At 34.7% G+C, this 14,609-nt stretch overlaps 2 protein-coding genes across 2 annotated transcripts in view; both read left to right on the top strand.

Moving 5' to 3' along the window:
* Positions 1-388, top strand: part of LOC113365983 (muscle M-line assembly protein unc-89-like) — an 8,303-nt gene extending 7,915 nt beyond the window's left edge. Inside the window, exon 8 of the mRNA XM_026607529.1 lies at positions 290-388. Coding sequence (XP_026463314.1) covers positions 290-388 — 99 coding nt within the window. The remainder of the gene's footprint in view (positions 1-289) is intronic.
* A 187-nt stretch (positions 389-575) lies between these two features.
* Positions 576-14,609, top strand: part of LOC113365982 (titin-like) — a gene marked incomplete at its 3' end in the record, with an annotated part of 31,575 nt that continues 17,541 nt past the window's right edge. The window contains 15 exon segments of the mRNA XM_026607528.1: positions 576-626; positions 945-1,128; positions 1,131-1,816; positions 1,945-2,373; positions 2,562-2,918; positions 3,320-3,502; positions 3,970-4,731; positions 4,910-5,101; positions 5,165-6,185; positions 6,247-6,410; positions 7,791-9,573; positions 9,641-9,847; positions 10,006-10,166; positions 10,292-12,859; positions 13,130-14,462. Of these exon segments, the coding sequence (XP_026463313.1) occupies positions 576-626; positions 945-1,128; positions 1,131-1,816; positions 1,945-2,373; positions 2,562-2,918; positions 3,320-3,502; positions 3,970-4,731; positions 4,910-5,101; positions 5,165-6,185; positions 6,247-6,410; positions 7,791-9,573; positions 9,641-9,847; positions 10,006-10,166; positions 10,292-12,859; positions 13,130-14,462 (10,081 nt within the window).

Below are 14,609 nucleotides of genomic sequence, written 5' to 3'. Positions count from 1 at the left end.
TACTTTCGATTTCCAGTAATGTTTGAATTTAATTCTTCGTTAAATTTATTTGTAAACTTTTCTTATGATTTATAGCAAGTCATTAAAGTGATATTTGCGCTGTGAGATGCTATATCTGTTTGCGAAGTAGGGCGACGTTTATATTTTGTCGTTTTTGTTTCCAGGAGGAGAACTAAATGATTTATATCGTGGATATAAATAAATAAAGTAGTAGCCTTTCCAGTAGACTTTAAAAATTACGGTATTTGTATTTTGTGATCTTCTTTTCACGCTTTTATGGGTGCAACAGCCTACAGACTTCGAAAGGGCGTATACCGCTATATGTTTTTATGTGGGCGAAAAGCATGTTGACTTCAGTCTTGTTTGCTTGTCAATACATCATATTTGAGGATGTGCTCCATAATTATTATTTATTTTCATTAAGTTTATAAAGCGATGTAAGTAAATACAGTAGGGTTTCTTATTTTAATCCAAAAACTGAAGTTTGCTTCAGGCTTAATCTTAATGTAAGTTATATATCTTGAGTAATATAAATGAAAAAAAAAAATTTAATGAAATAATTTTTAAGTTTAACTATGTTATTATATGTGGTGTTATTTTATATTTATGACTTTACTGGATGTTCTGTAAATAAATTCAATTGCATTTATATAATATTAATATCATAATTATAAGTAAAAAAAGTAAAATTGTATGCTAGACTGAATTTTCTACATTGCTAACAATTTTGTATATAAGTTAAAAGTGCATTTATGAATTAAAAAGAGGTAAATTTTAAATTATTTATTATCAGATAAGTTACAAGTCAAGATATAATTTAAGAATGACCTTCTTTCAAATATTATACAATTTATATTAATAAATTTCAATTAATATTAAATTATATTGATTTTTATGTAGTGATAATGAGAGACCGAATAATTTGACTTTTTTCTTTTTTCCAGAACAAGGCTACTCCCGTCGAAGAGTTAATGCGCCAAGTCGATAAGAAAGTATCCTCCCAGCGTCCGGAACCAGAGGTCTATGCAGCGATGGCCGAATCATTAGGAACTGCGTGGCAGAGCATAAATAATCACCTAGAACACAGAAAACAAATATTAGACCTGAGTGTAACCTTTCAAACAAATTCGAACAATGTCTCCAACGTATGGAAGCCCTTAATATTATTTGTCGCGATGAGGAACTTCCCATTCAAATTGATGCAGTTAAACAAGCTCTCACTGAAATACACGATTTGAGAAGATCGGTTTTGGAATCTGTTATGGCTGCTCTACAAGAGGGAGGCCATTTACTAGACCATTTAAAAGATTTAAATAATATAGGTACCTTAGATTCTAGGCCAGGACAAATTAAACCGTCAGTTGGATCTGCTATCAAACAAGTTGAAAGCTGGTTGGAAGCGATGCACGATAGGAGGAAAATTTTGGAAATTTCATGGCAAAATAGAAAAAATCGGTTGGAGCAATGTTTGGCTTTGGCTATGTTGGCGAGAGACTTACATGAATTGGAAGATGCTATAAGGGAACATAAAGAACGAATTGGATCTGATATTTATCTGGGTGAATCCGAGTATGAAACGTCAATGTTGATAGTGGATATTAACAATTTTTTGAAGGAAGTTAAAGAATTACAAGAGCGTGCGATTAAAATAACCAGGGCTACCGAACAGTTGGTAAAATCTGGCTGTTTTGCAGGACGCGAAGCCAGTGATAAAGCTTATAGTGTTTTGGGAGGATGTTCAGATTTCTTAAACGACTTGGAAAGCAGGGAAACATTATTGACACGAGCGCAAGCATTTTACGAAAATGGACGACAAGTAAGTAAATATTGTATTTTTTAATTGTTGTATACGTTACAAAAGCTAATACTAAAAGAAGATTTACATATTATGAATATTTTGAATTTGTACCATCATATAAATATTATAACTAATTATTTTCATAGGTTTTAAATCGTCTTGATGATTTCGAACGCGAAGTACGACAAAACGACCTGGTAGGAATGTTGCCTCGTCTCACTCCGGTCACTATAACAAATGCTGTTGATGAAATTACGCAGGACGTAATTCGAGAAGGAAGAGATTTGTTAACAGAATGTGGTGTCAACAATCCGGGATCACAAGGTGTCAGAAATTTATTAGAAGAGATCGAGAACAGAGCGATAGAATTGAGGAGAAAGTGCGATGAGATGCGAAGGACGGACAGAAAAATCGGCGAGGCGTTGTTTGCGTTCCAGGAAAAACAAGATGAACTTTCATCCTGGCTTAGAACGATATCTGAAATCTCTTTGAAGGAACGCAGGGACATGGGACATGATCTGCCCACAGCCAAAGACTTCTATAGCTTCCATCATGAATTATTGAAGAATCTAGAGGTAAATACTAACTAGATAGTTGATTGTAATAGATTCAACACCGCAGTTAGATAATAATTATTTGATAAGTATTCAAACAAACAAGCCCATTTTTTCCGTATTTAACATTTGAATGAAATTTTGTTCATTTGTAATTATGGATCGTTATTTGATATTTGTACAAATTGAAAAGAATTATTTATTTCTAGATAAAGGGTAACGAGATCAACGCCCTCCTATTGACATTACCACCAATTTTGGAATATCTGGACGACGAGCAACGGAGAGAAGTCGATCGAAAGGTGGAAAGTTTGCACGAGAATTGGACTACTCTTAAAGCTTTGGTCGAATTGCGCCTGGATCTCTCTTCAGTATTCGTACAATTTCTAACTGACGCAGATAAGCTTAGCGCAGAATTCGATACATTGGATCAACTGTTGGTCCGATCTTCGGCGCATTCGATGGAGGATAAGATTAGGCTTATGGACGTACAGTGGAATGTTATTAAACCCATGTATGATCAGCTTAAAAACAGTGGAACTGGATTTAAAAGATCTGCAGAGCAGGTAATATTATAATACTAATAAATTTACAATTTATTTACTTCATTATAAATTTATTTTATTTATAGATTGACCGGTTAATAAATAAATTATCTTACTAACTTATTTAGCTAAGGAGAATTAATCTGTGAAGTTTTATTTAAAATTTTATTTGAATGATTTTGAAGTCATAATAGTTGCTAATAAACAAATTTGATAATTCCTTTAATCCTATTGTATTCAAACAAAGTTTTTACACCATCAATCAACATAAAATTTTCTTATACCGTGTCGAATGGTTCGACAGCGGCAACTGCTCGAATCGAATGTTTACAAATCGTTGTCGGTATCTGGCGCCCGTTGCCAGCAGATCTATTTTAAATTTCACGAACGTGCATGAACGCTTTGACGGTTTTTCATTACAGCGAGCCGTCAGCGACCGCCATTTGGCGATAGGCACTGCCTGTTCGCTTATCGACGAAATTCTGAACGGTTTCTCCGGAAGAGAGTTCAGGCTTATCGAGCAGCAGGAGACCTGGCGCACGCAAATCACCACCGTCCGACAGGTGTACGAGGAGTGGAGGAGCGCCATGGAGCAGACGAGACAGGTAAGAGAGGGAATTTATAGATTTCTCTACTAATATTTGCGCATGCTACTTATTATGTATAATAATAACAAATGTATGTTGTATCTATTCATTTCTATACCACAAAAATAAGTATCAATTTCAAAATAAGCTTGTCATGTATGTATTTATAAGTTTTTTTTATGCAAACACATGCAATATAATGTGATTTTAATTAAGAAACGATGTTACCATTTTGTAATCTAAAATAATCCTAACATTCAAAATATTTTTTGGAATAACTTATGTAATTTACAGTTATAGGTTTCGCATTATTAAATTTTATGATTGTAATAAATTATGTTCTCAATTCGTTTCCATTGCGCCTACGAATAAAAATTTGTAGCATATCATTTGTGGTTCTTGGAAGTTAGCCCAGAATATTGTGCAAACAGAATTTACGTATGTAGATATACTCGTATGTTTATGTCAATATTATTTTATTCTAGGTTATTAATTGGATTTCAAAATTAGATAGCAACATATATCCAGTCCTTACATCCCCTACATCAAATGCTAGTGAATTAGTTGCTTTTGCTGAAAGTACCTTGCAAAGGGTTACAAACGAAATAGTACAAGCTCAGAATGATATACAAACTAAACTTCGTTTAACAGAAGATTTAGTCGCTCAAGATACATCTCTGCTCGATGAAACGCAGCCAGTGAAGAACAATCTTCAGGAATTGCAACAAAAATTAAACACTACGAGTACTGAATACAAACTATTAGTCCAGTCTATCATATCCTTCTTGCGAAATGTTGCAGAATTGGATAAATCTATTGAAAATATTCAGAGCAAACATAGATTACCGGTGGATTTACAAACTGACCTCGAAAATTTCGCCAAAGATCACGAAGCCTCCAAGAAAATAATCATGGAAATGTTTAAGTTAATTGTGAATGAAAGTGATGAAGTAATAAATAAAATTAGGCAACAGGAACCAAAACTTGCAGCTCAACACGACATTGAGAAGATATTGACGATGCTTGAACATAGGAAATCATGTTTTGAAGCCTCTTGGAATGCAACTAAATTGGCTCTCGATGAATCAATGAAAACTGGACAATTTGATGCAGATTTGAAAGACATCAATAGTACGTTGGACGATCTGGTCAGGCAACTAGCGTCAGTTCGAGGACAATACGGCGAGACTTTGGCCACAGCGAAAGCATCATCACTGGCGTTTGAATATTTCGAACGAACGATCGAGGTAGGAGATAAAAATGAATGAATAATACTAGTTTATAATAGGAATTATCAAAGAGAACTGTTAATTATGTATGCCTAATCATAATATACCACATATTTTATTTATTTTATTATATAATTTTTGTCAGTTATTTTAAATGTTTAATTAAAATGTCTTTTATATTAATATTGATTTTTAGCTACTGCAAAATAGAATTGATGGATTCGTTTCATCCTCAAATGAAATATTTTCGGACCAAACAAAAGATTACCCACGTATAAAACGTGATTTGGATGCTCTAAGTAGCCGTTGGAATGGTTTTCGACATGAAGTTTCTGAAGTCAGAAGGCTCATTGATTTGAGTATGCAATACTTCAAATTGGTAGATGAGGTACGTTTTCTGTATGTGTAATTGTGAGTGAAAGGCTTGTGTTTATAACTTTCTTTATTTTAGACCGACGATTGGTTTGGAGAAGGAAACAAACTATTATTAACTGTAGCTAGTAAAATTGCAACAATAAAGACTGAAGACGATGCTAATAAATTATTATCTGAAATGGAACACTTTATAAGTTCTGGCGAGTATAAACAAAACGAACGTCTTAACAAAATGTCTGCACTTGCAAGAGATTTATATGATGATAGCAGATATTCACATCTCAATAAGATTCAAAATTCCAATCGCGACATGATGACTTCTTTCGAAACCATGAGAGACAATTTAAGAACAGCAATAGATAATTTGAAAGCAGCTGCTATAGAACGTGATGAAGTTGATAGAAGTTTGGCTGAAAAAGCTAAATTGGAAGCGGAGTTACTAGCGCAATCGGAGATGATTCAACAAATAACAGTAAAAACAACAACATCTGAATCGCAAACTGTTGATTTAGGTAAAGCGCCAGAGTTTACTGTATTGCTTACGGATGCAGTAGTTCCTGAGGGTAGTAAATTTACATTTGAATGCCAAGTTGTTGGAGATCCTGAACCTGACGTAACATGGTATAAAGATGGTATGAGTATACAAAATAATCCTGACTATAAAACAGTGTTTGAGAACGGAAAGTGTAGTCTAACAATAGAAGAAACGTTTACAGAAGACTCTGCTAAATTCAGATGTAAAGCAATTAATAATTATGGTTCTGCAGACACATGTGCAACGTTATCGGTTCGAGAAACTGATGTCAATACTCTCTTGCAACCACCTCAGTTTGTAGAATTATTGAAACCAGGTAAAGCCATGGAAGGTAAAAGCTTTCAGTTTGAATGCAAAGTGATAGGAAATCCGTTACCTACAGTGCAGTGGTATAAAAACGATGTGTGTATAGACAATTCTAAAGATTATGGAATTACATATAATAATGGAGAGGCCGTTTTGCGATTTGAAGAAGTATTTCTTGAAGATCATGCTTTGTATATGTGCAAAGCCACAAATGATGCTGGTATTGATCAATGTCAAGCATATCTGATGGTTGAACGTAAGTTTTTCATATATCATTTAAGGACTAGATAAAATTATTAAAATAATATTTAATTCAGCTCTTGAACCAACTGAAAAACCAGTGTTTGTAATACCACTATCTAACACAATGGCAAGAGCCGGCCAAAAAGTGAAATTGGAATGCCAAGTATCAGGTATACCAGAACCCCAAATTCAATGGACTCATAATGGAAAACCATTCATGGAAACCTCTGACTCAAAGGTAGCAAAAAAATGTTTTGTTTATTGTTTTTTAAATTTTTTTCAATAGCTAATATTATTTATTTTATTTTTAAGAACTAAAACTTTGATTTTTTTTTAATATTCTTTTAATTAGTTTTTATTTATAATTATTTCTATGATTCGGATTTTTTTTTATTTAAGGGCTTTGAAGGATTTAAATCAAGAAAATTCAATAAACACTTATTAGAAATTGAATTAATAAAGTTGATTTAACAAGTGCAACATTTTTCGTCGATTTCGAAAATTTAAAAACTGTTTGAAAGTTTGAAACTGTCTGATGGGATATTACATTCCTTCAAAAAGTGGTTTAACTATAAAAATTCTTAAAAATTTGTATTGATCGATTTTGAGTGAAACGTAGAAACAATCATGTATGATAAATTATTTTTAAAATTATTGAAAAAAAAACGGAGGCTGTACTTAGAAAAATATAATCATAATGTTTATTTTTATTAACTATGCCTACTTAAAATAAACTCATGCCAAAAATGTTTTGAAACACAAATTAGATTATTTAAATAGAATTATTAATTCCAAGGCTGAGATTCAATATTAAAGCATGTGTTTCGAAATGATGAGGCAAAACTTCGTAATTATTTGCTTTACTACATATTATCGGTTTTGATATTATGTGGCGATGCTTCGGAGGACGTTTGGTGTGTTTTTATTTATAATATTGCATTCGTTGCCAAAACTCCACAATCTCTATCACATAAATAAAATCAGTATCGGCGCAAGCAAAGAGGAGGAGTGCTCCAGTTTCGTATGTCAACTAAAATAGACTCGATTGCTCGTTTGTCGCTTTCCTTCTCTTACCGAAAATAAACTTAATTACAGGGCTGATAAAAAGAAAGTAGAATATATATTTTTTTAGAAAAGCAATAAAACCAATTACGAATTGACTGGCCAATAAGAAGTTAGTTATTATTTTGTATTTTATCTCATTTTGTTTTATTTTTGAATATTCTTGTCGAGTTTGCGCAAGATAATGATAATCGAACGTATAGATATCTCGATTTCGAATCGTTCAAAATATGTATCTACTTTTGATTTTTTTTTTCAACGAACTAACGCTGATTATTATTTATTGCTTTAGTGCCAAGTAAACAATTTTAAAAATTTATACCTGTAAGTTCAATTATTTATTTATTTATTTAACGCCCAGGGCAATAATTATGCAGTGTACAATGTAATACTCCTTTTTACACTGACGTTCACAGTTACAAAAATGTGTTTTAACAGACATCGATATTTAGTTAGGAAAAGTATATATATATATATATATATATATATATATATATATATAATTATCATTTTGGGCATCCTTGTCAAAGTTGAGACATTGAATAAAATGTTTTAGTTGCATCGGGACGGTCAACGTGCGACGCTCATAATAAACGAAGCGTTCCCAAAAGACGCTGGACTGTACGCAGCGACCGCTCGAAACATCGCCGGAACGGTGACCAGTTCATGCAACGTCTCAGTGAAGGGTCTTCTGCCCAACGAAACTTCAGATTCCGAACAGCCGAGCGACATGGAGCCCATCAAGCCATCCGTGCAGATGCCACTTCAGGATCGATCAGCGTTCGAACGCGATTCCGTCAGATTCGACTGCATTATTGTTGGCCAGCCCGAACCTGAAGTTATCTGGTATCACAACGATAGACCTGTGAAAGAATCTTCTGAATTCCAACTCCTGTTTCAAGGAGATAGGTGTTCGTTAATCATTCGAGAAGTGTTCTCTGAAGATGCTGGAGTTTATAAAGTGGTTGCGATCAATTCCGCAGGCGAAGCGTCCAGTACTTGTATCCTTAAAGTCAATAAACCCCAAGAAGTAACACCGCCCGAGAAAGTTTTACCGACTGGGTTTGCGCCTAAATTTACAAGGTTGTTGACGGACGTTTTAGTTCCCGAAAACGAGAAAGTTTTATTAGAGTGTGAAGTGACTGGTGATCCGAAACCTTATGTTAAATGGTATCATAATACTCGAGAATTAATATCAAATGAACGGTATGATATCTGCTTAAAAGACGACGGTGTAGTTAGTTTAACAATTCTGCAAGTACATCCCGATGATAAAGGTTTATATACCGTGAAAGCATTTAATACAAACGGAGACGCTAAATGCTTCGCCAATTTGATAGTAAAATCAGTAAACGTAGGAGATAGTCAAAAACCCGTGCAGATTCAGGCAGAGTTTGGTTACATTGCACCTCAATTCAAAGAATTATTCTCCGATTGCAAAGTTCCGGATGGATGTCCGGCGAAATTTGAGTGTATCGTAACAGGTAAACCTACACCAAAGATTAAATGGCTTTTTAATAATTCTCCAGTGACAGGCAAAGACTTTTTGGTATCGACTTGCGGAGATCGACAAATTTTAACAATACCAGCAGTAACTGAAAATTTAAAAGGTAATATTTCTTGTGTAGCTGAAAACGAAGTTGGGAGAACTACGTGCGTAGCCGCTTTGAGCGTAGATTCCTCGCAAACACATCATGAATTAGTAATGCCCATTATCGAACAAAATTCTAATGATACAAAATCCATTTACATGAAACAGGAAATTATTACCCAATCTAGTTCGCACTCTAGCACTACTTATGGCAGTGGAGAACCCAAGCATGTAGTTCATCAAGTAACTAGTCAATCTCACAGTACAGAGAAACAGATTAACAATGAACCACCAGTTGTAACTCAAACGCAGAAAATTGAAGAATATCATCAAACAGATGAAGAACCAGCTTCAACACGCGAGGAAACACTATCCAGTACTACTATGGATCAAAACACCAGCATTACGGAATCGGTAACGACAAAAATTGAACCAGTGAAAATATTTCATCATGTACGAAAATCAGTTTCACCTAGATTTATATCTCCATTGGTGGGGAGGATTGTCGACAAGGGTTCAGATATTGTGCTGGAAGGTATTGTAGATGGATACCCAACACCTGTGGTAAAGTGGACAAAGAATGGGCAAGATTTGTACGTGGGTGGAAATGTAATCAGTATGACTTATGAATTTAACAAAGCTAGAATAGAATTGAAAAATGTTGGAATAGAAGACGCCGGTAGATTCACGTGTACGGCAACTAATAGTGCAGGCGTTGTTAGCAGCACAGCAGATATTGTTGTTAAGAGTAAGTTCTGATAAATGTGGTCATTAAAACATGTACTTTATATTAAATCCATGTTTTGTTTATATAGAATCCGTTTTTCCGCCTGTTTTCGGACGACGGCTACAAGCACAAGTTGTGAAGAAAGGTGATAGGGTCATTATGGAAGTTGAAGTTTCTGGTACACCTGAACCAACTGTTACGTGGCATAAAGATGGTAAACCAATTCAAGAAGCAATGGCAAGTCCTTTTCGATTAAAAACACAAGGGCTGTGTCATCAATTAATCATCGATAAAGGTATGCACTTGTCTTTCATATTGATCAAATTTGATTATATAATATTCATGTTTTGTAGATCGCCTATTTAAAGTAAACCTATTTTGAGCAAATTTCTTGTCACTAACACATAAATTTTTATTTGCTATGTCAGTATTAATTTACATTTGAATCAATAGTATCCATGGAAGATACAGGAAAATATATGGTACGTGCCATAAATGCTGGAGGTGAAGCTCAAAGTATAGCAGACTTTGCAGTATTTGAACCTACTCCCGATACTATGGTTGAAGTTGTTAAGACTATGGTGTATGAAGATTTACAAGATCAAACCCAAAAAGTATGTATATATAAATATAATATCTAATTTCAGTTTTTTTTAGAATCATTTTTAGGATATTATATTGATTAAATAATATTATTTATCCTTTTTTCAACTCATTGTTCACTATATTTGTACCATAGAAACCCATGACATCATTAATTCAACAACCCGTTACTTCGGAACCTATGCATCAGGATTTGACTTCAAATGTGAACTCACAAGTTACAACTCAAATGACATCACAAACAGAATCAGTTTTAGTTACTGAAACTCGGCAAACAGAACAAAAATTCAAAATGGAACATAAAACATCTATGTCCGTCGGAACAGATTTTCCTACAATAACTCAGCAAACACAAACTGCGCATATCTCAACCATGGATAAGAAATCAGAGACTGAACCTAAATTATCTTTTGGCATGAACACTGAAACTACAGTGAGCTCTGATAAGTCTACTGTCACCGATATACAACCTTTTGCCATTTGTCAAACAGATGGGATTGAATCTGGATCGATTAGTAAAAAATCTGCATTAGATTTTTTCGTTTCTAAAATGCAAACGCCAGTTGAACAGTTTGTTAAACCTGAAGAACCAAAGGTTCCAATTATTCCTTATGTTTCTTCTCCCATAGAAGAGGTTACTTATGGTCCTAAAATTACTGAATACTCATCAGTAACTAAACAAGAATATTCCCAATCATTACTCGAAGATTTTGGTTTAGAACCGGGACCACCACCAGAAATTGGATATATGCCCAAAACAGGTTCAGTGAAAAGAACTGAGGATGTAGCACAAAAAATTAAGAAATTACAAGAAATACAAAAGGATGATGTAGTACCTCCAACGGGCGGTATAAAATTATTTTCAATACCCCCAACTCCGAAAGAAGAAATTAAAGAATGTCCTTTAGATGGTTTAAAAACTGAGTTTAATTCACAAATATTTGAACAAACTTCCTATGAAAATAAAGTTATAACAGAACCTGTTTATCGCCCATCATCAGATATTGAAATAAGACCTACATCTCCAAGACCGTCAGCGGAGGCAATTGACATGCAGAAGCTTTGGAATAGACCAATCTCACCAAAAGATAAATCCAGCACGTACTGGTCTTCAGATAATGAATACAGGTCCTTTTCTGAAATGTCGCAAACTTCAGATAAGGGAGTACCATCTGCTGATGGGGTTGCAATGGATAGGATATGGTCACACAAGAGGCCAGATTCTTCACTTCCTATTGTTTGGCCACCTATGCAAGAAGAAGAACAAAAAGTGGAAACCATTACCAGCTTGAAAAAAGAAGAAACTAAAACGTCCTCACAATATGATGTTATGTCAGTGCATAAACAGTCAGATTCGTCATTTCCTGCAGTATGGTCACCAAAACAAGCTCAAGAGATGCCAAAACTGGAAACAGTAACTCATAAATCACAAGTAGATGATAATGCATCCATCAAATACAATACACTTCCAAAAATTCAACGACCTGAACAAAAATTACATTATGTTGCACATACAACTGTTTCAGAAAAGCAAAACATTCCAGTTATTGATTCTACCATAATTTCTGAAGAAATTAAAAAGGAAAGCAAAATATTTAAAGAGATTAAAACCGAAGAAAAATCTTGGCAACGTCATGCCTTCAGAGATGACTACGCTTTACAATCTCCGCAAATGGTACAGAAATTAATTTCAAAGACTAGAGAAGATATGAGCATGTCCAGTGAAACTAAAGATGATATAGGACTAAAACCAGGACCAGAACCTGAAATGTGCTTTGCACCAAGAACTACTTTACAGAGAAGGCAATCACATGTAGAAACGATCGAGCAAGATTTAGAAAAAGCATTGGACAAAATTCCATCCCGTGTGCTTCCAGGAGCTGTACGAACAATTCCACCTCCAAAAACTGCCCCTCCCATTCCGCCTAAAGATCAATATACACCTGCACCTCCTCTTCCTGCCAAACCAACTGTGGAGTTGAGTGCATTTAAGCCCTTCCCAGAATTAGAACCCTTTCCATTTAAACCAGAACCTGAAGTTCCGAAAATGAAGTGTCCACCTCCAGCAACTCCGTCCAAATTTATTAAAGGAGAGTTTATAGAAAGCGATTATGAAAGTGAGATTGAAAACGCTAAAATTAAAAGTAAATGGACACCTGGCGAAGTAAAGGAAGATAATATTAAAGGATTTAGAAGAGTACAAGCACCAAGTCCAGCGCCAAAAAGACCACTTTCAACAGAACCGGTTAGCTTGCCGCCTAGTCAATTTGAAAAACCATTGGAAATAGAAAAGTCTATACTGAAAGTAGATAAAGCTCAACAAGAATCATTTATAAAATCTACTACATCTGAAAAACATTCAAAAACTTCAGAAGTGTCACAGATAAGTGATATTGTTTCATCTGAACCTGTATTAATACCAGGTCCACCACCAGTTTTTGCACAAACAGAACCGATTAAGAAAGTAAAAGTGGAATCGCCAAAAACTAAGCCAAAGTTTCAACCTGAGAGTGGATACATGGCGGACACTGAAGATACTTTAAGAAGATTTTCTAAAATGACAGAATCTAAATCATATCAGCATGAAAGCACAAATATTTCTTATGAATCAACAGAAAGAAAATCACCACCAATTAAAGTTTATCGTCATCACGTTAGGGCTGACAAAACTTTTGTGCAGCCAGTAGTAGCATCTGAATCTAAGGTTTGAAACTGTGTTTGAGTTTGCATGGAAGTACTAATAATTTTGAATATGATAATGAGTATGAAGATTTGTTTGTACACTGATCGTACTGTGTTTTATTTGTGTTTAGTTAAATCAATATTAATATGTTAATGGTAGATTTTTTTGATTGATTTTGATATTTTGGATAATTATGAATGTAATTTTATTTAACACGTGAGAGTATGCTTATTATTCTTAACTATATATGTTATAATGTTTGTTTATTAATGATTATATTTCAAATTTCAGGATGCGACAATCAAAAATATTTCGATGACGTCTCGCGAAATTAAGATCAGTGACAAGTTGGAACCTTTTCCTTACAAACCTGATGCTCCTAAACCGAAAAGAGCATCATGCCCGCCACCGCCGAGTCCTTCCAAATTCGTTAAAGGCGAATTTCGCGAAAGTGACTATGAAAGCGATTATGATTCTCGAATTCCAGCAATGTGGCGACCAATCGAGTCGGATACGGATGAAAAGACTTATAGACCGGTGCGTGTATCTCTAAGTGCCCCAAAATCGGGCAGATATTCTCAAAATTCCGACGGTCAGAAGTCACCAACACCTCCTACAGAATTTGATAATCCTCCCGAGTTTACCGGACCACCCAGGCCTAAATTCTCGCCAATTGAAAAGCTAGATACCAAAACAAAAACTTTTGAAAATAATAAAACGATTACGAAACAACAAATATATAAGCCAAAACCTGTAGCTGCAAAAGCTCTTGTTCAAGATTACATAATTGCTACACCTGCTGTTAGAAAAGAAATAATTTTACAGCCAGGTCCACAGCCTGAAATGGGATACGTGCCGCCACCAAAACGTACACAGTATTATACTGGAAAAGCTGGTATTCCGGTTGCAAATGCTATAGAGACATCAAAATCCATGCAGTTTAATGAATGTACTGAGAGCAGCCATCGAGTACTAAATATTAGTCAGACTACTCGAGTAATAAAATTCGGTGAAGATACAAGACAAGAAACTAAATTAGAACCTTTTCCTTACAAACCGGAAGCTGAAAAACCTAAGACTAGATCTGCCCCGGGTTCAGTGCCAAAACCTAAGAAATTTATACCTGGTGAATTCAGGGAAAGCGATTACGAGAGCGAAGTGGAATCGACAAGAATCAAGGCAAAATGGGCTCCTCCGGATAGTGATTCTGAAGAACCTTACTACCGTAAAGTTCGTGCACCTGTATTTACTAGATCAGCAAGTTTACCTAGATCTTATGGAAGAGTTATGACCCCTATGGAATTTGACAAAGAACCGCCAGTTATGCCGACAGAAATTTCCAAAACGTTAGACATACGAAAATCTATGCAAATGAAACAAGATAGTTATAAAAAAGAAACTTTTACCAATGTCGCGACAAGTTTAGCAAATTCTCATATGACGGACATGTCGGAAATGTTTAGAAGTAAAGTGCACAGATTTGCAGATGATGTTTTGACTGATGTAAAGCAGCAGAGCAAGCAACAGAAACCTATCTTGAAGACATCGCAGCAGAAATCGAATGTAGAAGACGGCGGAAGCAATGCGCAAGCTTACAGGGAGGAATCACGTTTCGCTCAATACGGTGAGAAATATAATATAATTATAGTTTAAAATCAAAATGTGGGTTTATGATTTTTCTAAATATAAGATTGATTTATTTGCTTATACATTCGTATGAAAAAACACATAAATATGAATTTTAACATTTGAACAAAAATGTTTACAGAAA

This window comes from Ctenocephalides felis, unplaced genomic scaffold (assembly GCF_003426905.1).
Source record: "Ctenocephalides felis isolate EL2017-DRISC unplaced genomic scaffold, ASM342690v1 CF-g0.4_SCAFFOLD_01170, whole genome shotgun sequence".
In the NCBI taxonomy this organism is placed as follows: domain Eukaryota; kingdom Metazoa; phylum Arthropoda; class Insecta; order Siphonaptera; family Pulicidae; genus Ctenocephalides; species Ctenocephalides felis.
This window is presented reverse-complemented; position numbering and strand designations above follow the sequence as displayed.